General features: G+C 38.3%; 1 protein-coding gene across 1 annotated transcript in view; it reads right to left on the bottom strand.

Annotated features, from left to right (window-relative positions):
- SCARF2 (scavenger receptor class F member 2) overlaps positions 1-25,461 on the bottom strand; it is a 401,315-nt gene that overhangs the window by 173,403 nt on the left and 202,451 nt on the right. Inside the window, exons 4-6 of the mRNA XM_053702070.1 lie at positions 16,452-16,971; positions 15,616-15,834; positions 4,488-4,616 (exon numbers count right to left, since the gene is read on the bottom strand). Coding sequence (XP_053558045.1) covers positions 4,488-4,616; positions 15,616-15,834; positions 16,452-16,971 — 868 coding nt within the window. The remainder of the gene's footprint in view (positions 1-4,487; positions 4,617-15,615; positions 15,835-16,451; positions 16,972-25,461) is intronic.

Raw genomic sequence — 25,461 nt, 5'->3', positions numbered from 1 at the left:
GATCGAGCTGCTTTCTTTTTGTATAGAGGCAAGCTAAATAATGTGCTGGTACTGGATCTGAGGTTATAGGAGGTGGGAATAGCCGGGAGAGCATTCTGCTCAGGTAGGGTGGGAGCTTCCCAGAAAGGCTCCTAAACACAAGGCAGGAAAGATGGAGGGTGCGTCTGGATTCCAGCTTCAGCCAGTTTAGTTCTTTTAGCATGGCACAATGGTGGGCCCTGTAGTTACATTGTAGCACAAAGCGGCAGAATGTTATACGTTATACAATGTATTAAGTTTATTAATAAACAGAACATATTCTGATATCTGATAACATTGGATTATGAAATATACAATATTATCTTCCTATGTTGTGCTTTAAAATAAGTGCTTGCGCAATTTGTCGGTGTTATTTTTTTTCCCAACCATATCGGCTCTATTAAAGTCTATGGGGGAATACGATTTTGCACTCATTACTTCTCAAAGTCTATTTGTTACCGCGGCATTGTGAACGCGAGAGCGCAAACATTTTACTTTCAAATTGTAATATGAGCACAAATTACTGCTCCACTCGTAATCACCCAAAATTAATTCAACATACACGTTGTACAGCAAAAAAATGAATGTTCAATGGTTGTTGGTTATATGCAAGAGGTGGACAAAACAACAAATATCTTAACTTAAATTACAAAGAAAAAATGTAATTTTAAACTATATGAAATAAACAAGAGCTGTTTAAGAGCCAGTTTTAAAAAAAAATAATAATTCTGTGTGGCTACTAAAAGTTTTTTTTTTTTTTTATTTATCTTTATTATTCTTATTTAACCCTTTAAGTGCTAAGCACTTTCCCACCTGGGTGCTAAGATGTTTTAATGTTTTTTTTATTTTTATTTACATTTTTTTTTTTTTACTTTTTTTTCATTTTTTCACTGTTGGAAAGTTAGGTGATTACCTTTCCAATGGTGGGTCTTGGGGGGTCTGTCTTGGGGTGCTGCTTAGATGCCTGAGATACAGGCTTCTAAGCAGCATGCCCCCTGCTCCTATACTTAACATTGTTAAGTGTAAATAAAGTTGCACTGTGACGTCATCACGTTATTGCGCGTGACATCACCACACAAAATGGGAAGCCCCGCGATGGCTGTCACTCTACAGGCACGATCACCGTGGTAGGAGCGGGTGGGAGCCCCCAGATCTCCCTCAAGGTGGGAGAGTGCTAGTGACGGCTATGAGCCGTCATTAGCGCCAGAGTGGGTTAGCACTCAAAGGGTTAAAGCCAATACTTATATACTTATTTTTATAAGCAAGAACACAATGTAGGAGTATGTATTTTTGAATGTTATCTAATAAATGTGATGGAAAAGCATTTTGGCATTTTTAATATGCTGTATTGAATACAAATTTGCCATCATGATGCACAAAATTTGCACCATTTTTAAGGGTGCATTATGGTACCATAGCATTAAGGTCCAAACTAGTCACCAAAGGTAAATATTTATCTTTAAAAGGTACAAACTGCAAGGGTACCAATATGTATTTAAAGGGTACAGTTGGGTACCTTTGAAGATACTGCCCCAGTAACAAGCTGTTGTACCCCAACAAGTACAATTTTGGCACATTTCATTTTTTACTGTAGTGTTGCTTCAATGGGCATAAAACATTATACAGTGAGGCCCCGGTTTACGCACGACTCGGTATACGAAATTTCGGTTTACGAAATCGAAATTTGAAGAAAAATTGACTCGGTTTACGAATTTTTTTCGCAATACGAAACAAAATGCCGGTTTGCCCCCCTCGGTTTACGAATATTTTTCGCAATACGAAACCAGTGGCCCCTGTGCCCCCTGCATACTCAAGTATGATTGAATTAATGAAGTTTGGGTACCAGTGTGGAGGTGTTGGAGAGGTTTTGGAGCCATTTTGCAGCAAGTTGTTGAGCCTTTTGGAGTCATTTGCAGCAAGTTGTTAAGCCTTTTGGAGCCATTTGCAGCAAGTTGTGGAGCCTTTTGGAGACATTGGAGCCATTTGCAGCAAGTTGTTAAGCCTTTTGGAGCCTTTTGGAGCATTTTTTGGACACTTTATTTGAATTTTTTCGGACCTCCGGAACGCATTAATTGATTTTCAATGCATTCCTATGGGAAAACGTGTTTCGGTTTACGAATTTTTCGCAATACGAAACGACCCGGAGAACGAATTAAATTCGTAAACCGAGGCCTCACTGTAAATCGTTTGGCAATGTGATTTTGAGCAAGATTATATATTTGATTACATAAGACTAAATAGTACAACTCGGTAAAAAGTGTTTATTTCTACAGCTCAGCCTTCTAAGAACTGACAAGCACACATGACTACAAGGGCTTGTGTCTTCATTTCATATTACACATGAATCCCAGTAGCATATGTTCACTGTACACAAACTGTACATTTTTTTTTTGTTTTGTTTTTTTGAGAGAAAAACAGTGCCAGTCTCTGTTTTGATCTTCATCTGTTTTGATCCAGTGAGTACTGAGATGCTAAATATTTGGCTTTATTCTTTACAATTCCATATTGAATCAACAGTGTTAAAAATACATATCATATGGTGTTACTTAAATGACATGACCTACATTAATAAATGTATTCGTCATTCACCTTCACTTTTCTTTAATAAAATAATTTATAAGATAACTTATAACTTAAAAAACTAACGGCTAGATTACAAATTTTGCGGTATGAGTGAAAAAGCAGCGTTAAGGCTCTTTTTCACTACCGCTGGTTTTACGAGTCTTGCAGGTATTTCTGTACCGCACACTTTTTTGGCCATAACGCAACGTAACTACCGCAGCTTTCCAAAAGTCCTTTTCAATGGGACTTCCTTTGCGCCGGTATTACGAGTCTGCCTGGGAGGTCAAAAAGTGAGCGGTATACCCTATACCGTCAAGATCCATACCGTAAACTGAAAGTCAGTAGTTATGAGTTTTATGCTACAACGCCGTAGCATAAAACTCATAACTAAAGTCCTAAAAAGTACACTAACACCCATAAACTACCTATTAATCCCTGAACCCTCCCGCATCGCAAACACTAAAATAAAATTATTAACCCCTAATCTGCCGCTCCGGACATCGCCGCCACTATAATAAACATATTAACCCCTAAACCGCCGTACTCCCGCATCACAAACACTAGTTAAATATTATTAACTCCTAATCTGCTGTCCTTAACATCGCCGCAACCTACATTACTGTTATTAACCCCTAATCTGCTGCCCCCAAAATCCCCACCACTATACTAGTTATTAACCCCTAAACCTAGCCATAATCTAACCCTAACACCCCCTATCTTTAATATAATTAAAATAAATCTAAATAAAACCTACTATTAATACCTAAATAATTAATATTTAAAACTAAATACTTAAATGTAAAATAAACCCTAAGCTAGCTACAATATAACTAATAGTTACATTGTAGCTAGCTTAGGTTTTATTTTTATTTTACAGGTAATTTAGTATTTATTTTAACTAGGTAGACTAGTTAGTAAATAGTTATTAACTATTTACTAGCTACCTAGCTAAAATAAATACAAATTTACCTGTAAAATAAAACCTAACCTGAGTTACACTAACACCTAACCTTACACTACAATTAAATAAATTACATTAATTAAATAAAATTAACTAAATTACAAAAACAAACAAACACTAAATTACACAAAATAAAAAAGAAATTATCAAATATTTAAACTAATTACACCTAATCTAATAGCCCTATCAAAATAAAAAAGTCCCCCCCAAAATAAAAAAACCCTAGCCTATACTAAACTGCCAATAGCCCTTAAAAGGGCCTTTTGCAGGGGAATTGCCCCAAAGAAATCAGCTCTTTTACCTGTAAAAAAAAATACAAACAACCCCCAACAGTAAAACCCAACACTCACACAACCAAACCCCCCACATAAAAACCTATCTAAAAAACCTAAGCTCCCCATTGCCTTAAAAATAAAACCTAAGATAGCTACAATGTAACTATAACTGTAATGTAGGTGGTGATGATGTTGGGGGAGGCAGAATAGGGATGTTTAGACTCGGGTTTATGTTAGAGTGTTAAGTGTAAACATAAATTTTGTTTCCCCATAGGAATCAATGGGGCTGCGTTACAGAGCTTTACGCTCTTTAATTGCGGGTGTTAGGCTTCTTTTGAAAAGTAATATTCGAATTTGAATGTGACATTCGAATTTGAAAGTGTTTCTAGTCTACAATTGTGTTTTATAAATGTAATATTCGAAAATTGAATTTTTAAGAATATTCGTTCTTATCAACATTCTATTATGTAAATTGAATTTCTACAATAACATTCGTTCTAACATTCAAATTTGAATATAAACACTTTCGCCCATCCCTATTCTATACCCAATAGTATAGACCCTGCATAACTCAATAAACCTCTGCTGGCATCTATCAATTATCATGAATCTGGGCAAAAATATAAATTCAAGAACATTTAATACAAAAAAAATAAAAAAATTATACTTACTATGGACCATAAGACCCGGCACTACAAAGGCACTTCCCAGTCTCAAAATGGCACTCTCCATTGAAGCAGTCAATGCATATAAAGTTACAGTTCTCACCATAAGTCCCATTGCGACATTTAGTTTCACACCTAAAACAAATAAAAACAAATTAATTTGAAAAAGAAAAATTACCACTGTCTTAAATTTCAGAATTTAAAGATAGTCATATGTAAACGTTGCTTAGAAAAAATGATGTTTCCCTCTGATATGATGCATATTTGTGGCAACCCCTTTTTTCATGAGGAAAGCATGAGGAAACTACTCAGACCTTTGATACATATTTTGTTCATTTAAAAAAAAAATTGCATCACCCAATGAACTTGTGTGGAAAAAATGATTTCCCTTCAGCATTTAGCAGCTATTAGCAGGAATGACTGCAAGCAAACACTTCCAATAAGTATTCATCTGTTTCTCACAGTGCACTTGTGGAATCTTGGCTCATTCCTCAAGACAGAACTACTTTAATGTAGTTAGCTTTGTGGATTTTTTTAACACAAATTTCTTAATTTAGGTCCTAAAAAAAAACCTCAGTGGGGTCCTTTTTTTCTTTTCTTCAGTCATTCTAATAGAGATGTTGTGTATTTGAGATCATTATATTGCTGCATGACCCAATTGTGTAAGAAAGAAACATTGTGGGTTTTATGTCCCTTTAATGACCAGACAGTTTCTGAGACAGAGTTAAATTATTAGTTCCTTCAATGGCGCCAAGCTGCTACTGAAAAGCATTTCCAAAACATGAGACTGCCACCACCATATTTAACTGTTGGCATGGTAATGTACTCAAATGTTTTCTGTCATGTATATGAAAGGGTGTTAAATACAAAAAAGCTTAAAGAGACTGGGCATTCAGGCAAGTAAGCAGCTAAGAGTGTGCTGTATTTCAAGCAGCTGCAGGAACAACCTTTTAAATTGTCTGGACTCTCCATCTCACACCCCCTTAGGAGGTTGATTTCTGATTCTGTTTCTTATACAGCTCTTCTATAGAGAATACTACAATATTCAAGGGGCTGTTTATAAGCATTAGACATTAGCACTTTCAATTATTAATTTTTTTTAAAAAGAGTCCAATAGATAAACAACATCAAAAACTTAGTGGTCCACACACAAAAAAATTTAAATGTTTTGCTCAGTTAGAGAAAAACTAAAAGTTTGTAAATCATTAAACTAATACCTAAACCTCATTTGCCCTAACACACACTTCAAATAAACCAGGAAGAGTCCATTGTAAAAGCGTGTTTACCAGAAAAGGATTAGCGTGGTCAACTTCACTCTTACGCACTGGTTATCAAACTTGTCCTTAGGCCCCTCTAAGAGGTCAGGTTTTGAAGATATATGAACTAGAGCAAAGGCAAAATAATCAGCTGATTAGTAAACACGGTTATTTTACCTGATCTCTTCCAAGGTAATCCTAAAAATCTGGCCTGTAGCAAGGCTTGAGGACAAGTTTGAAAACCAATGCTCTAGCGCAACCGATAATTTCATTGTATATTTTGCAAAAGCGCTGTGTGCTCATATTACACATTGAAAGTTAATTGCATTGAAAGTTTGTGCTGGAAGAAAGTCGAAACTGTACTAGAATAGTTAGAGTGACATACGATCTAAAGTAAAATGTAAGGGTTAAACACAAACGCCTAGATTACGAGTTTTGTAGGTAAAAACTTGCGGGCTAACGAGCCTTTTCCTAACATCTGCAAAAAAGCAGCGTTCAGCTCCTAACGCAGCCCCATTGTTTCCTATGGGAAAATACTTTCTAAGTCTACACCTAACACCCTAACATGAACCCCGAGTCTAAACACCCCTAACCTTACACTTATTAACCCCTAATCTGCCGACCGGACATCGCCGCCACTATAATAAATGTATTAACCCCTAAACCGCTGCACTCCCGCCTCGCAAAACTATAATAAATTTTATTAACCCCTAATCTGCCCTCCCTAACATCGCCGCAACCTACCTACAATTATTAACCCATAATCTCCCGCCCCCAACGTCGCCGCTACTATAATAAAGTTATTAACCCCTAAACCTAAGTCTAACCCTAACCCTAACACCCCCCTAAGTTAAATATAATTTAAATTAAACGAAATAAATTTACTATAATTAAATAAATTATTCCTATTTAAAACTAAATACTTAGCTATAAAATAAACCATAAAATAGATACAATATAACATTGTAGCTATTTTAGGATTTATTTTTATTTTACAGGCAACTTTGTATTTATTTTAACTAGGTACAATAGCTATTAAATAGTTAATAACTATTTAATAGCTACCTAGATAAACTAATTACAAAATTACCTGTAAAATAAATCCTAACCTAAGTTACAAATACACCTAACACTACACCATCAATAAATTAATTAAATAAATTAAATACAATTTTCTAAAATAAAATACAATTAAATAAACTAAACTATATTACAAAAAAACAAACACTAAATTACAAAAAATAAAAAAATATTACAAGAATTTTAATCTAATTACACCTAATCTAAGCCCACTAATAAAATAAAAAAGCCCCCTCGCATTCTATTGGCTGATCCAATCAGCCAATCGGATTGAACTTCAATCCGATTGGCTGATTACATAAGCCAATCGGATTTTTACTACCTTAATTCCGATTGGCTGATAGAATCCTATAAGCCAATCGGAATTCGAGGGATGCCATCTTGGATGACGTCATTTAAAGGAACCTTCATTCGTCGTTAGTCGTCGGGAAGAAGAGGATGCTCCATGTCGGATGTCTTTAAGATGGACCCGCTCCACGCCGGATGGATGAAGATAGAAGATGCCGCTTAGATGAAGACTTCTGCTGGATTGAGGACCTCTTCTGCCCCGATCGGATGAAGACTTCTGCCGCTCCGGATGTCCTATTCTGGCCCATCGGTGCCCGGCTGGGTGAACACAGCTCAAGGTAGGGTGATCTTCAATGGGGTAGTGTTAGGTTTTTTTAAGGCGGAATCGGGTGGGTTTTAGAGTAGGGGTGTGTGGGTGGTGGGTTGTAATGTTGGGGGGGGGTATTGTATTTCTTTTATTTTACAGGTAAAAGAGCTGATTACTTTGGGGCAATGTCCTGCAAAAAGCCCTTTTAAGGGCTGGTAAAAGAGCTGATTACTTTTGTAATTTAGTATAGGGTAGGGAATTTTATTATTTTGGGGGACTTTTTTATTTTATTAGGGGCTTAGATTAGGTCTAATTAGATTAAAATTCTTGTAATTTTTTTTATTTTTTGTAATTTAGTGTTTGTTTTTGTAATATAGTTTAGTTTATTTAATTGTATTTTATTTTAGAAAATTGTATTTAATTTATTTAATTAATTTATTAATAGTGTAGTGTTAGGTGTATTTGTAACTTAGGTTAGGATTTATTTTACAGGTAATTTTGTAATTATTTTAACTAGGTAGCTATTAAAGAGTTATTAACTAGTAACTAGTTAAAATAAATACAAAGTTGCCTGTAAAATTAAAATAAATCCTAAAATAGCTACAATGTAACTATTAGTTATATTGTATCTATCTTATGGTTTATTTTATAGCTAAGTATTTAGTTTTAAATAGGAATAATTTATTTAATTATAGTAAATTTATTTTGTTTACTTTAAATTATATTTAACTTAGGGGGGTGTTAGGGTTAGGGTTAGACTTAGGTTTAGGGGTTATTAACTTTATTATAGTAGCAGCGACGTTGGGGGCGGGAGATTAGGGGTTAATAATTGTAGGTAGGTTGCGGCGATGTTAGGGAGGGCAGATTAGGGGTTAATCAAATTTATTATAGTGTTTGCGAGGCGGGAGTGCGGCGGTTTAGGGGTTAATACATTTATTATAGTGGCGGCGATGTACGGTCGGCAGATTAGGGGTTAATAAGTGTAGGTAGGTGGCGGCGACGTTGGGGGGGGCAGATTAGGGGTTAATAAATTTAATATAAGTGTCGGCGATGTTAGGAACAGCAGATTAGGGATTCATAGGTATAATGTAGGTGGCGGCGGTGTCCGGTCGGCAGATTAGGGGTTAAATAATTTTATTATAGTGTTTGCGATGTGGGGGGGGGCTCGGTTTAGGAGTTCATAGGTAGTTTATGGGTGTTAGTGTACTTTGTAGCACTGTAGTTAAGAGCTTTATGTTCCGGCGTTAGCCCATAAAACTCTTAACTACTGACTTTTAAATGAGGTAGGAGTCTTGGAGGTAGAGGCTCTACCGCTCACTTTCTCCAAGACTCGTAATACCAGCGTTAGGCAAATCCCATTAAAAGATAGGATACGCAATTGACGTAAGGGGATTTGCGGTAGCCTCGAGTCACGGAAGAAAAGTGAGCGGTGAGCCTCTACCTGTCAGACTCGTAATACCAGCGGGCATTAAAAAGCAGCGTTGGGACCTCTCAACACTGCTTTTTAAGGCTAACGCAAAACTTGTAATCTAGCCGAAAATGTTCACAAAACACATATATACACTTTTTAATAAAAATGTATAATTTTAATATTGTTAAAAATGTTTTAAAAGGGTTAAAATGGATACGGTATATGGCAAGGTGTTTGACTGAAAAGGGCTCCAATGTATGTATGTGTATGTATATATATATATATATATATATATATATATATATATATATATATATAGTAGACACACTCTATCATACCGCAGCTCCAGAAAAAGGCAGAAATATATTTTCTTAAAAAAAGGAAATTTATGCTTACCTGATAAATTAGTTTCTTTTACGATATGATGAGTCCACGGATTTCATCCTTACTTGTGGGATTTAACCTCCTGCTAGCAGGAAGTGGCAAAGAGCACAACAGCAGAGCTGTATATATAGCTCCTCCCTTCCCCTCCCCCTCCAGTCATTCGACCAAAGTTAGGAAGAGAAAGGAAGAGCCAAAGGTGCAGAGGTGACTGAAGTTTAACAAAAAATAAATAAATACCTGTCTTAGAAATGACAGGGTGGACCGTGGACTCGTCATATCGTAAAAGAAACAAATTTATCAGGTAAGCATAAATTTCCTTTTCTTTTACAAGATATGACGAGTCCACGGATTTCATCCTTACTTGTGGGATACAATACCAAAGCTACAGTACACGGATGAAAGGGAGGGACAAGACAGGAACCTAAATGGAAGGCACCACTGCTTGAAGAACCTTTCTCCCAAAAACAGCTTCAGAAGAAGAAAAAGTATCAAAATTGGAAAAAGTGTGAAGAGTCGACCAAGTTGCAGCCTTGCAAATCTGTTCAACAGAAGCATCGTTTTTAAATGCCCATGAGGAAGCCACAGCCCTAGTGGAATGAGCCGTAATTCGTTCAGGAGGCTGTTATCCAGCAGTCTCATACGCCAGACGGATGATATTCTTCAGCCAAGAAGAAAGAGAGGTAGCCGTAGCTTTCTGGCCCATAAGTTTTCCAGAAAAAACAACAAATAATGAAGATGATTGACGGAATTCTTTAGTCGCCTGTAAGTAAAACTTCAGGGCACGGACCACGTCCAAGTTATGCAACAGACGCTCCTTCTTAGAAGAAGGATTAGGACATAATGAAGGAACAACAATTTCCTGATTAATATTCTTATTATAAACAACCTTAGGAAGGAGACCAGGTTTGGTACGTAAAACCACCTTATCAGAATGGAACATAAGATAAGGTGAATCACATTGTAACGCTGAAAGCTCAGAAACTCTACGAGCAGAAGAAATAGCAACCAAAAATAAAACTTTCCAAGATAACAACTTAATATCTATGGAATGCATGGGTTCAAACGGAACCCCTTGAAGAACATTACAAACTAAATTCAAACTCCAGGGTGGAGCAATTGGTCTAAACACAGGCTTGATTCTAGTCAGGGCCTGACAAAAGGACTGAACGTCTGGAACATCTGCCAAATGTTTGTGTAGTAAAATCGACAAAGCAGAAATTTGTCCCTTTAAGGAACTTGCTGATAACCCTTTCTCCAATCCTTCTTGGAGAAAAGACAGAATTGAATTAGAAGGTCCTGCCTCAATGGAAGCTTCCACGGCAGCAGAAAGGACAGGTCCACTAGATCGGCATACCAAGTCCTGCGAGGCCACGCAGGTGCGATTAGAATTACTGAAGCCCTCTCCTGTTTGATCCGAGCAATCACCCGGGGCAGGAGAGCAAACGGTGGAAACATATAAGCTAGGTTGAATGACCAAGGCACTGCCAAGGCATCTATGAGTTCGGCCTGAGGATCCCTTGACTTGGATCCGTTTCTTTGAAGTTTGGCATTCTGACGAGATGCCATCAGATCCAACTCCGGTCTGCCCCATTTGAGGATCAGAGAGGCAAAAACCTCCAGATGGAGTTCCCACTCCCCTGGATGAAACGTCTGTCTGCTTAAAAAATCCGCTTCCCAGTTGTCCACTCCTGGGATGTAGATTGCTGACAGATAACAAGAGTGGGCCTCCACCCACCGAATTATCCTGGATACTTCTGTCATCACTAAGGAACCCCTGATGATTGATGTAAGCTACAATCGTGACCATTTTAAAATAAAAAAACTTCTTGATTGAAGAATCTAAACTAACACCTCACTTTACCTCTTCCTATCACTAACACAGGCAAAGAGAATGACTGGAGGGGAAGGGAGGAGCTATATATACAGCTCTGCTGTGGTGCTCTTTGCCACTTCCTGCTAGCAGGAGGTTAAATCCCACAAGTAAGGATGAAATCCGTGGACTCTTCATATCTTGTAATAGAAAAGCAAATCTTTATTTATCAAAAAAGTTAAAAATCACGTAAATAACATGTGAAAACATGTAAAAATACATAAACCAGTTGCAGGCCTGCAACAGGGTTTTGAACAGAACGCCAGTGTATATATAGTGTATATATATATACACACACACAGTATCTCACAAAAGTTAGTACACCCCTCAATTTTCTGTAAATATTTTATTATATCTTTTCATGTAACAACACTGAGGAAATGGCACTTTGCTACAATGTAAAGTAGTGAGTGTACAGCCTGTATAACAGTGTACATTTTCTGTCCCCTCAAAATAACTAAACACAGCTATTAATGTCTAAACCGTTGGCAACAAAAGGGAGTACACCCCTAAGTGGAAATGTCCAAATTGGGCCCAATAAGCCATTTTCCCTCCCCGTTGTCATGTGACTCATTAGTGTTACAAGGTCTCAGGTGTGAATGGGGAGCAGGTGTGTTAAATTTGGTGTTATCGCTCTCACACTCTCTCATACTGGTCACTGGAAGTTCAACATGGCACATCATGGCAAAGAACTCTCTATGGATCTGAAAAAATAATTGTTACTCTATATAAAGATGGCCTAGGCTATAAGAAGATTGCCAAGACCCTGAAACTGAGCTGCAGAATGGTGGGCAAGACCATACAGCGGTTTCACAGGACAGGTTCCACTCAGAACAGGCCTCGCCATGGTCGACCAAAGAAGTTGAGTGCATTTGCTCAGCATCATTACCAGAGGTTGTCTTTGGGAAATAGACGTATGAGTGCTGCCAGCATTGCTGCAGAGGTTGAAGGGGTGGGGGTCAGCCTGTCAGTGCTCAGACCATACACCTCACACTGCATCAAATTGGTCTGCATGGCTGTTGTCCCAGAAGGAAGCCTCTTCTAAAGATGATGCACAAGAAATTCCTGCCATGTAGTGCTCTAAATGCCTACCTAGGTGTCTCTTCAACACAGAATATCATGGGAATGAAGCAAATCTGATAACAGAAGTAAATTGGAAACTTTTTTTAAATGGTATGCTCTGACTGAATGAAAAAAAGAAAATTTTTGGATTCCATATCCTTTTAGAATATTTTTTTTTTAAATATATTTTTATCTATTTATCTGTTGGTCAAGTACAGTGGGGCAAAAAAGTATTTAGTCAGCCACCAATTGTGCAAGTCCTCCCACTTAAGAAGATGAGAGAGGCCTGTCATTTTCATCATAGGTATACCTCAACTATGAGAGACAAAATGTAGAAACAAATCCAGACAATCACGTTGTCTGATTTGGAAAGAATTTATTTGCAAATTATGGTGGAAAATAAGTATTTGGTCAATATCAAAAGTTCATCTCAATACTTTGTTATATATCCTTTGTTGGCAATGACAGAGGTCAAACGTTTTCTGTAAGTCTTCACAAGATTGTCACACACTGTTGCTGGTATGTTGGCCCATTCCTGCATGCAGATCTCCTCTAGAGCAGTGATGTTTTGGGGCTGTTGCTGGGCAACACAGACTTTCAACTCCCTCCAAAGGTTTTCTATGGGGTTGAGATCTGGAGACTGGCTAGGCCACTCCAGGACCTTGAAATGCTTCTTACGAAGCCACTCCTTCGTTGCCTGGGTGGTGTGTTTGGAATCATTGTCATGCTGAAAGACCCAGCCACGTTTCATCTTCAATGCCCTTGCTGATGGAAGGAGGTTTGCACTCAAAAACTCACGATACATGGCCCCATTCATTCTTTCATGTACACAGATCAGTCGTCCTTTTCCCTTTGCAGAGAAACAGCCCCAACGCATGATGTTGCCACCCCCATGCTTCACAGTAGGTATGGTGTTCTTTGGTTGCAACTCAGCATTCTCTCTCCTCCAAACACGACGAGTTGTGTTACTACCAAATAGTTCTACTTTGGTTTCATCTGACCATATGACATTCTCCCAATATGCTTCTGGATCATCCAAATGCTCTCTAGCATATTTCAGATGTGCCCGGACATGTACTGGCTTAAGCAGGGGGACACGTCTGGCACTGCAGGATCTGAGTCCCTGGCAGCGTAGTGTGTTACTGATAGTAGCCTTTGTTACGTTGGTCCCAGCTCTCTGCAGATCATTCACTAGGTCCCCCTGTGTGGTTCTTGGATGTTTGCTCACCGTTCGTGTGATCATTTTGACCCCACGGGGTGAGATCTTGCGTGGAGCCCCAGATCAAGGGAGATTATCAGTGGTCTTGTATGTCTTCCATTTTGCAATTATTGCTCCCACAGTTGATTTCTTCACACCAAGCTGCTTGCCTATTGCAGATTCAGTCTTCCCAGCCTGGTGCAGTTCTATAATTTTGTTTCTGGTGTCCTTCGACAGCTCTTTGGTCTTCACCATAGTGGAGTTTGGAGTGTGACTGTTTGAGGTTGTGGACAGGTGTCTTTTATACTGATAACAAGTTCAAACAGGTGCCATTAATACAGGTAATGAGTGGAGGACAGAGGAGCCTCTTAAAGAAGAAGATACAGGTCTGTGAGAGCCAGAAATCTTGCTTGTTTGTAGGTGACCAAATACTTATTTTCCACCATAATATGCAAATAAATTCTTTCCAAATCAGACAATGTGATTGTCTGGATTTGTTTCCACATTTTGTCTCTCATAGTTGAGGTATACCTATGATGAAAATTACAGGCCTCTCTCATCTTCTTAAGTGGGAGAACTTGCACAATTAGTGGCTGACTAAATACTTTTTTGTCCCACTGTATATTGTAGCCGTATCAGTCCAGTAGTTAAATATCAAAATAACAAGAGTATTGCCGTTTGCAGTAATATCTTTTTAATGGACTAACATTGTATAGTAAAAGACAAGTTTTCAAGAGTTTCCTGAAGTATTGCTTCAGACCTGAAGAAGAAAGGAAGCTCTTGAAAGCTTTTCTTTAATTATATGATAGTCCATAGAAAAAGGTATTACTGCATACGGCAATACTCCTGTAATTTATGTATATATGTATATATATGTATATATATATATATATATATATATATATATATATACACACACACACAATATATAGGTATATCCGTATATATTTAGATCATATATACATATATGTAGATATATATATATATTTATAAATATAAATTTAAAAAGAAAAAGAACATAGGAATGTAAATTCTCCTAACACCTTCGGGACTCAGGACTCTGTGTCACTGTCTGTATCGGCTTGTGGTGATGCCATGGGTGGTGTGGGAGGAAAGGCAGGAGGCGGGTGGGCGGTGCATTGCGGGAGGGGGGAGGGAGGGTTCCCTATGCCACAGCAAAAAGATTTGGTGAGGAATGAGGAGGGATCATCACTATGCTACAGAAAAGTGTTATGACAGGAGAAGGGTTTCCCTATGAACGATCCCTTGGAGGGCGAGTGGGGATCCCTACATTACAGAAAACCATTTTTATTAATAAATACATTTTAAAAATAATAAAATTACAGCTGCCAGTACCTAATATGGCTACTACTAGTGAAAGGGGGGAGGGATAGAGAGTTGTTTGGGAGGGATCAGGGAGGTGTGAGGGTTGAGGAGGGATCCCTACACTGCAAAAAAAAAAAAATGCTTTCAAACTGCATAACGGAAGACTGTCTGCCACTACCTAAGAAGGTGGTGACCAATGGGGGGTGGCGGGAAGAGAGCTGGTTGGGAGGGATCAGATGGGATCAGTTTGGTAGGAGGTGGCAGATGGTAGGATAATACCTACACTACAATATTACCCTTGCTAGCTAACTAATTAACCACTTCACTGCCAGTGATATTAGAAGTGTGGTGTGCAGCTGCAATTAGCGGCCTTCTAATTACAAAAAAGCAATGGCAAAGCCATTCTGAAAAAAGGGGACCCCGGAAAAGCTTTTACAACCATTAGTGGTATGACTACACAAGCGTTATGTAAAAAATTTCAGTGAGAAACCTAAAATTTGTAAAAAAAAAAAAAAAAAGTTTTTTTTAATATGATCACATTTGACAGCGAAATAGAGGCATTAAATACACCAAAATGGGCCTAGATCAATACCTTGGGATATCTACACACACATATATATATATATATATATATATATATATATATATATATATATATATATATATATAAAAATATATATATATAGTTTTGATAGGTAAAGAAAAAAAAACAAGACTCTACTTCTGTTTAAACGGAGTGATAATAAAAATGCTTAAAAAATTCAGTATTTTGGGCAGGTTTTTCTGAAATTCCTGGTAGTGAAAGGGTTAAATTATACACTAGTTTAAAATCACACTACCAGCATGCTTCCATGCTGGCCAGTTATTGTAGGATACAGATGTATGTTATCCCTGATAGTTTTATGTCTTTTCTGGGGTTTTCTTTTTTCAGAAGTAGCAAAAAGAATCTTACCGATCACCGATCCAGCCAGCATTGCAGTGTGAGCACTTGCCATTGATGTGGTTGCAGGTGTGCCCATCTTTACATAGTGGGCACACTTTCTCACAAGCTTCACCATAGAACCCTGGCGAGCAGGGCTGGTCGCATTTTGTTCCATTCCACCCTGGGGCACATGCAATGCACCTACCATCAGCTATGGTGCAAGGCTGCTGTTCTTTACACTGACCGCATCTAAAAGGAAGCATACAGTAAAATCATACATCTTTTACAAAGTTTAGAAGACACAGGTATTGAAAAGGTTAGGATACAAAGCAGGAAACCAAAAGCAAATAGATTCAGTTTTACCGACCACGCTGAGTGTTTCTAGGAAGTCATTTATATTTGCATATTATTGACAAATAATAAAACTAGAGTTTCTTGGAATACCTATTCTTTAATATATGTTTTATAACTGTGTAATGATGTTCAGATGCATTAAGCATATATAATAGATCACTGTATTCAACAACACATTAATAGAAATACAGATGATAATAGACATCTTATCTGAATTAAAGGCTATAAATGTTAAAACATAATGAAAATAGTAGACACAAGCTAGAGCTATTGGATAATAAATAACCTTGGTCCATTGTATGAATAGACAGACACTTTTAATCTACACTGTTATGGATGTATAGTTATGTAATGCACTCATTAAAATAGCAAAATGATTTTCCTCCCACTTATACATTGCTAATGCCCACTTATACATTGCTATAGAAGAATATCTTTATTAAAATATTTTTTTTAAAAAAACTGTATTATCATCCGTACTACATATTAATTCAACTTGTCTGTCTCCTTACCGTCTTTTACAACCTAGTCCATAATATCCAGCTGGACAAGGCTCTCGGCAAAACTTGCCTCTATAACCTGGCTCACAGGTACAAGTTCCATCAACCTGATTGCACTTCCCTTTTAAACACTGACACATACGTTCACAGCGTAAGCCCCACAACCGCTCCCTGCACAAGCAGCGACCTGTCATTTGTTCACAAGGAGAATTGTTGCATGAACACTGGTTGTTACAGCTTCTGGCCCACCATCCTGGCTGGCAAATGCACCTCCCCGTGGCCTGGTCACATTGAGAGTTGGTGCTGCAGTAGCAAGCACTTGAACATTGAGGACCCCACCAATTTGGTTCGCAGGTACATTTCCCGGTCTCTTGGTCACATTTCCCATGTTTGCACAGACAGGCATTCTCACAGTTGGGTCCCCAGCGGTTTGGGTTGCAGGTGCATTGACCAATGACATCATCACAGTGGCCATGAGGGTGGCACGCACACTTTTCTTTGCAGTCTGGGCCCCAATACTGCCTTGGACATTCTTGTATAGGAAACAAAAATATAGGACAACAATTTATGGACTTGAACTGGATTCTGTAATGAGTTAAAATAAGAGAACAGTTTTAAAGAGAGCTGCAGGTACAGGAGAAAAAAATATTAGCATGGTGAGTAGTAACCGTTTTATTGTAGTTGTACCCAGCAGTTTAATGTCCCTTTAAAGTATTCCTTCTTCCACCATATCTCTTTATCACCTTTTCCTTACAATGCTACCTTTATGTTAAGAACTTTTTTTTTAGATTACTAGCAGTACATTTTTTATTGTATATCTGGCTGCAATGTTAGTCCATATGAAACCTTAATTTCATTATTAGAAAGCAATTAGTGTCATTTGGCAAAAACATTGATTTATTGAGACTAACAATAGGCACAAATACATCTAAAAACATCCAATCTCAGTCTTCATGGCCCATAAACACGTTTAAAATAACAAGATGACAAAAATATTTTGAAATTTGGGAATAATTGTGGCCTTCAAGGAGCTGAGTGGGACATCTCAGGGTTATTTATTTGGTAGCTGTCATTGGCATAGTAAACTACCATGGTTGAGTTGTTTATCTAATAGAATAAGATGAAACATCTTTCCTTAGAGGAAGAAAACAGGGAACACATTTTGTGAGATACCCTGAGAATAATGTATGTACTAAGCAGGATCAACCAAGAAAATAAGAGATCTGGTATTTAAACATAGCATTATATAATGTGGCAGTATGACATTAAAATGGGATTTTGTATACAAAAATCAGGCAGTATGTTAAGGCCCAATTAAAACTTTAACATTCCCAAGTGGCCATTGAATAAGTAAATTCAACATTAAAAAAAAAACAACATAATGTAAAGTATGTCCATTACCAGGGGAACAAAATGGGAGTGATACATATTATAAAATAAGCAGAGTAGTGGACAGAGATGCCAATGGCAAGGAAGTCCTGAACATCTTATTGCAGCATATAAAACATGGGGTGAAGTTCTATGCAAACAGGAGAGCCTCTTAAGTCTTAACTTATGGCACATGATAAAAAAAGTGGAAATCGGCCCCTGATGTTCCGAGAGAGGGTCATGAAAACAGCAAAAACAGTGGTGTTGTTTATATTGTTTCCCTATAAAGAAATGTAGAAAATGTTACTGAACTTCTGTAGCTTTGTCACTTGGGTATATGATTTATTTTGATGCATAACCTCCTAGATGTTTAAAGAGAAAAAGACAGATGGTCTATTTAAATACATGCTTAGCATTTCTCCTCTCCCAAGAACCATGTGCACATTTGCCGTCTGTACATTTCTTAATGGGAGAATGAATTGGCTCTTTCTTGAAGTTACACAATCTCAAGGTTAAGAGCAGTTTTCAGTTCAGTCAAACCATTTTCATCAAAGCTCCGTCTTAAAATCTAGAAACATTTCATTTGCAAAGAAATAAAAAAAAAATATCAGTATTTGAAAAATAAAGAAGCACTAAATCGGTGCTTAATCCTAAAGGGAATAGAAATTATTTTTTAGCTACCTTGAAAAATACAATTGCTAAGGGTTATTTGTGTGTGTTTATTTATACAAGAATATAAACTGTATTTTTTTAGTGCAGATAAACATACATTTTTATTTTCATAGATAGTTCATGCAGGAAAATTAACTATATATTAATGGAATTTGTTGGAGATTATAACGAATAGGTGTGTAGCAAGAAAGACAAACCAAGGCAATACAAAAACACAGTATTTTAGGGCTATTGCAGTCGGATGAAAAAATAATACAAAGAAAGTGTATCACTATAGTTATCCATTTAAGGGGAAATAAAGCTACTAGTCCAAAGAGAAAAAAAAAATAATTAACCCACTTAGAGGCCTATCTATCAAGCCGTCAACTTTCTTGCATTCGACAGCACCAATACGCTCACCTAACATCGCGGCTGCGGACCTGAATAAGATCTCCATATGTATTAAAAAATCCGGCAAAAAGCCACGCACCAACTACGGGGCGATGAGCAGCGGACTGTTGTTAATTAGCAGTCATCGATCTCGCTGCTATTCGGCTTTTAACCAACTTTATTTATACCCTGTCACTAAACACTGCCACTATACTAAAATGCTTAACCCCTATCCCGCCACACCCGGACCACACCGCAACTAAATAAAAGTATTAACCCCTATCCCGGACCCCACCGCTACTAAATAAATGTATTTGCCCCTAAACCCCTGGCCTCCCACATCACTACCACTTACTAAACCTATTAACCCCTAAACCGCCAGCCCCCCCACATCGCCATAAACTAAATTAAGCTATTAACCCCTTAACCTAACAATCCGCTAACTTTACATTAAAATTACAACATCCCTATCTTATAATAAATTTAAACTTACCTGTAGAATTAAATTATTAATTAACCTACCCTAACTATTATATTTTCAAGATAGAACATTTGCAGGCTCCTTATTTCTTTAAAGATACATCAAACTCATTTTATACATGGATAGTATATATCAGCAATTAAAGCACTGCATGGCAAAATGTATACATAAAAAGATGTGATTTTGTTAGCAAAATGTACGTCTAGCAATACAAGTTTATTTATTTTTTTATTTATAAAAATGTTTTACTTTGCAAATGGGATAAATACATAGTTAAAGTCAGCTACAGAGCAGCAATGCACTACTGAATATACATGGTGAGCCAATGACAAGAGACATCTGTCTGTAGCCACCAATCATCAGCTAGCTCCCAGTACTGCTTTGCTGCTCCTGAGCCTATCTAGGTATTCTTCTCAACAAAGGATACCAAGAGAATAAAGTACATTTGATAACCGAAGTAAATAGGAAAGTCTCAAAATTGCAACCTCTATCTGAACCATGGAAGCTTAATTTTGGCTTTCCTGTCCCTTTAAGGACATATGTGTAAATAATTTGTTGCCTTGATCAACATTCATTATCTAGAATGTAGCTTAATTTGGCTTCTGAAGTCTGAACTTAAAATTAAATTAGAAATAGGGAAAAACACAATTTATTGAGGCAAATAAATGTGTTTTATGTCCATTTCATATTTTACTATAGTTTTACTATAGTTTTACTATTGTTTTAAGCAACATTACTAGGTCCCATGTGGTCTATTTGCTAAATACTCCAGGTGCACTTTAGAGGAAAAAATACTTATCAATAAAAAACACAATTTATGCTTACCTGATAAATTTATTTCTCTTGTGGTGTATCCAGTCCGCGGATCATCCATTACTTGTGGGATATTCTCCTTCCCAACAGGAAGTTGCAAGAGGACACCCACAGCAGAGCTGCTATATAGCTCCTCCCCTAACTGCCATATCCAGTCATTCGACCGAAACAAGCCGAGAAAGGAGAAACCATAGGGTGCAGTGGTGACTGTAGTTTAATCTAAAATTTTGACCTGCCTTAAAATGACAGGGCGGGCCGTGGACTGGATACACCACAAGAGAAATAAATTTATCAGGTAAGCATAAATAAATTGTGTTTTCTCTTGTAAGGTGTATCCAGTCCACGGATCATCCATTACTTGTGGGATACCAATACCAAAGCTAAAGTACACGGATGAAGGGAGGGACAAGGCAGGTACCACTGCCTGTAAAACCTTTCTCCCAAAAATAGCCTCCGAAGAAGCAAAAGTAACAAATTTGTAGAATTTGGAAAAAGTATGACGCGAAGACCAAGTCGCCGCCTTGCAAATCTGTTCAACAGAAGCCTCATTTTTAAAGGCCCAAGTGGAAGCCACAGCTCTAGTAGAATGAGCTGTAATCCTTTCAGGAGGCTGCTGTCCAGCAGTCTCATAGGCTAAGCGGATTATGCTTCTTAGCCAAAAAGAAAGAGAGGTTGCCGAAGCCTTCTGACCTCTTCTCTGTCCAGAGTAAACAACAAACAAAGCAGATGTTTGACGAAAATCTTTAGTAGCTTGTAAGTAAAACTTTAAAGCACGAACCACGTCCAGATTATGTAAAAGACGTTCCTTCTTTGAAGAAGGATTAGGACACAATGATGGAACAAGAATCTCTTGATTGATATTCTTAGTAGATACCACCTTAGGCAAAAACCCAGGTTTTGTACGCAGAACTACCTTATCTGCATGAAAGATCAGATAAGGAGAATCACATTGTAAAGCAGATAACTCGGAGACTCTACGAGCCGAGGAAATAGCCATCAAAAAAAGAACTTTCCAAGATAAAAGCTTGATATCTATGGAATGAAGAGGTTCAAACGGAACCCCTTGAAGAACCTTAAGAACCAAATTTAAGCTCCATGGGGGAGCAACAGGTTTAAACACAGGCTTGATTCCAACCAACGCCTGACAAAATGCCTGAACGTCTGGAACATCCGCCAAACGCTTGTGCAAAAGAATAGACAGTGCAGAGATCTGTCCCTTCAAAGAACTAGCTGATAATCCTTTCTCCAAACCCTCTTGGAGAAAAGATAATATCCTGGGAATCCTAATCTTACTCCATGAGTAACTCTTGGATTCACACCAATAAAGATATTTACGCCATATCTTATGGTAGATTTTCCTAGTAACAGGCTTTCGTGCCTGTATTAAGGTATCAATGACAGACTCGGAGAAGCCACGCTTTGATAAAATCAAGCGTTCAATCTCCATGCTGTCAGTCTCAGAGAAATTAGATTTGGATGATTGAAAGGACCTTGAAGTAGAAGGTCTCGTCTCAAAGGCAGAGTCCAAGGTGGAAAGGATGACATGTCCACTAGGTCTGCATACCAGGTCCTGCGTGGCCACGCAGGCGCTATCAAAATCACTGATGCTCTCTCCTGCTTGATTTTGGCAATCAGTCGAGAGAGCAGAGGAAACGGTGGAAGCTTGGCGTTCTGGCGAGACGCCAAGAAATCCAGTTGTGGTTCGCCCCAACGATGAATCAATTGAACAAACACCTCCGGATGGAGTTCCCACTCCCCCGGATGAAAAGTCTGACGACTTAGAAATTCCGCCTCCCAGTTCTCTACACCTGGGAAATGGATCGCTGATAGGTAGCAAGAGTGTTTCTCTGCCCAGCAAATTATTTTGGAGACTTCTAACATCGCTAAGGAACTCCTTGTTCCCCCTAGATGGTTGATGTAAGCCACAGTTGTGATGTTGTCCGACTGAAATCTGATGAACCTCAGGGTTGTTAACTGAGGCCAAGCCTGAAGAGCATTGAATATTGCCCTCAATTCCAGGATATTTATTGGGAGGAGTTTCTCCTCCTGAGTCCATGATCCCTGAGCCTTCAGGGAGTTCCAGACTGCACCCCAACCTAGAAGGCTGGCATCTGTCATTACAATTGTTCAATCTGGCCTGCGAAAGGTCATACCTTTGGACAGATGGACCCGAGATAGCCACCAGAGAAGAGAATCTCTGGTCTCTTGATCCAGATTTAGTAGAGGGGACAAATCTGTTTAATCCCTATTCCACTGACTGAGCATGCATAGTTGCAGCGGTCTGAGATGTAGGCGCGCAAACGGAACAATGTCTATTGCCGCTACCATTAAGCCGATTACCTCCATGAACTGAACCACCAAAGGGCGCGGAATAGAATGGAGAACACGGCAAGAATTTAGAAGTTTTGATAACCTGGACTCCATCAGGAAGGAGACTGACAGAACTATGTCCGTATGGGACTTGGCAATTTGGAGATTTGATGCCTGTATCAGGATGTCGTCTAAATATTTTACCACTCTCCTCTTACTACCTCCATCTTTGTTGAGAGTTGCAAGAGAATGACTGAATATGGCAGTTAGGGGAGGAGCTATATAGCAGCTCTGCTGTGGGTGTCCTCTTGCAACTTCCTGTTGGGAAGGAGAATATCCCACAAGTAATGGATGATCCGTGGACTGGATACACCTTACAAGAGAAAGAACAGGTAACATTGGTCTCCATTCTAACAGTTCTTTAGACATAGACCGTCACATACAACGCCATAAGCCTCCATGTTTGTGTTGCTGTTCGTGTACCACAACAGTGAAATGTGCCACGTATGTTTGTTTGTTTTTTTAAATAAATGTTACAAATGGTATCAAGCTAAAATAAATATAGATATTAAGTCATACTAAATAAGTGAGAAATAAAGATGACAAGAAATAGATGTTAAAAACAAAACAAAACTAAAACAGATGCTTTGCAGTATTTGCTGCCTGATTGAGCCAAGGGCCTCAGGCCAAGATTCTATATTGCACGGTCTTGTGAATGTCTACACGTTTCAAATTTCATTTCTTACATTTTAGCAAGGAATCTTCTCATATCCATGAAGGATACTTGGATTTTTCTAATCTAGCAGAGCATGATCATTTAAACTCAATTTATGTTTTATTTTTCATTCTGTGATCATGGCCAAATTGTTTTCTACATACGCAAGGAAAATATGTGCAAATTTAAAATTATTTTCATTCAAACATGCCAAAGCATTTCAACCGCCATTACAAAAAATTGCCATACACTTTAAAAGATTTCTATTTATTTGAAAGGCAATAATTAATAAAAAGGGTTATAATTATAAATGAATCATTTAAAAATTAAAAAAATAATTTTTCTATTATTTATTTTTGTTTCCGCTGTAACATTTATTTTAGTTTCTAATGTTAAACTTTTTGTCCAATTGTGTGTAATTAGCGATTTATTTATTTTGTTTTAATTGTGCTTTCAGTTCATATCCCCAATACAAACAGCTTTTGAAAGAGCAGGCAATTGCCTTTCAAATTGTGGGTCTTGAGAGTTTCATGAGCATAAGGTATCTGAGATGAAGGGGTTTGAGTACTTACCCCTACCCACCCGTCATTTCCAGCCCGTGATGTCACTGGCATCTCCGGATTCCCCCAGCAACCTGATAATACTTGGTCATGTTGTACTCCCTAGTAAGTGCAAATGGGGCTGCAATTAGCTCTGAAAATGTCCTCCTACTCAGATGACACATAGGGGTAGAATTATCTATAGCTGTCCGCATTTATCATTGCACAAGCATTTCCCGAGCCTGAAACGATGGGCGTAGAATCCAGCAATCGCTGCATAATAAATCTACCCCATGGTCAGGGATAGGCACAGACAAAGGCTGTGGCAGACATTTTCCAAAGTACAGACCATAGTGAAAGGGTACATTTGAAATTAAAAACATTATTTTATAGTGTTTGGTGTTATTATACTGATGCAGATACCACTGATTCTACAACCAGCCCTCCTCTGGCTATACCCATGAGCCAGCGTCACTTCTGTGTCATTATATAGTGCTGGGTGTTATTATAGTGATGCAGATACCACTGATCCTATAACCAGCCATCCTCTGGCTATACCCATGAGCCAGTATCACTACTGTGTCTTTGTAAAGTGCTGGGTGTTATTATACTGATGCAGATACCACTGATCCTATAAACAGCCCTCCTCTAGCTATACCCATGAGCCAGTGTCACTACTGTGTCTTTGTATAGTGCTTGGTGTTATTATACTGATGCAGATACCACTGATTATATAACCAGCCCTCCTCTGGCTATACCCATGAGCCAGTGTCACTACTGTGTCTTTGTATAGTGCTTGGTGTTATTATACTGATGCAGATATCACTGATTATATAACCAGCCCTCCTCTGGCTATACCCATGTGCCAGTGTCAGTACTGTGTTATTATATAGTGCTGGGTGTTATTATACTGATGCAGATACCACTGATTATATAACCAGCCCTCCTCTGGCTATACCAATGTGCCGGTGTCACTATTGTGTCATTATATAGTGCTGGGTGTTATTATACTGATGCAGATACCACTGATCCTATAACCAGCCCTCCTCTGGCTATACCCATGTGCCAGTGTCAGTACTGTGTCATTATATAGCGCTGGGTGTTATTATACTGATGCAGATACCACTGACCCTATAACCAGCCCTTGGCTGGCTATACGCAAGAGCCAGTGTCACTACGGTGTCATTATATAGCGCTGGGTGTTATTATAATGATGCAGATACCACTGACCCTATAACCAGCCCTTGGCTGGCTATACGCAAGAGCCAGTGCCACTACTGTGTCATTATATAGCACTGGGTGTTATTATACTGATGCAGATACCACTGACCCTATAACCAGCCCTTGGCTGGCTATACGCAAGAGCCAGTGTCACTACTGTGTCATTATATAGCGCTGGGTGTTATTATACTGATGCAGATAGCACTGACCCTATAACCAGCCCTTGGCTGGATATACGCAAGAGCCAGTGTCACTACTGTGTCATTATATAGCGCTGGGTGTTATTATACTGATGCAGATACCACTGATCCTATAACCAGCCCTTGGCTGGCTATACGCAAGAGCCAGTGTCACTACTGTGTCATTATATAGTGCTGGGTGTTATTATACTGATGCAGATACCACTGACCCTATAACCAGCCCTTGGCTGGCTATACGCATGTGCCAGTGTCACTACTGTGTCATTATATAGATCTGGGTGTTATTATACAAATGCAGATACACATCCAGTATTTCACGCAGGCTTTATTTATT

The sequence above is a fragment of the Bombina bombina genome, chromosome 2, assembly GCF_027579735.1.
Source record: "Bombina bombina isolate aBomBom1 chromosome 2, aBomBom1.pri, whole genome shotgun sequence".
Lineage (NCBI taxonomy): Eukaryota > Metazoa > Chordata > Amphibia > Anura > Bombinatoridae > Bombina > Bombina bombina.
Note: the sequence above shows the minus strand (reverse complement) of the source record. Positions and strands in the feature narration are given on the sequence as shown.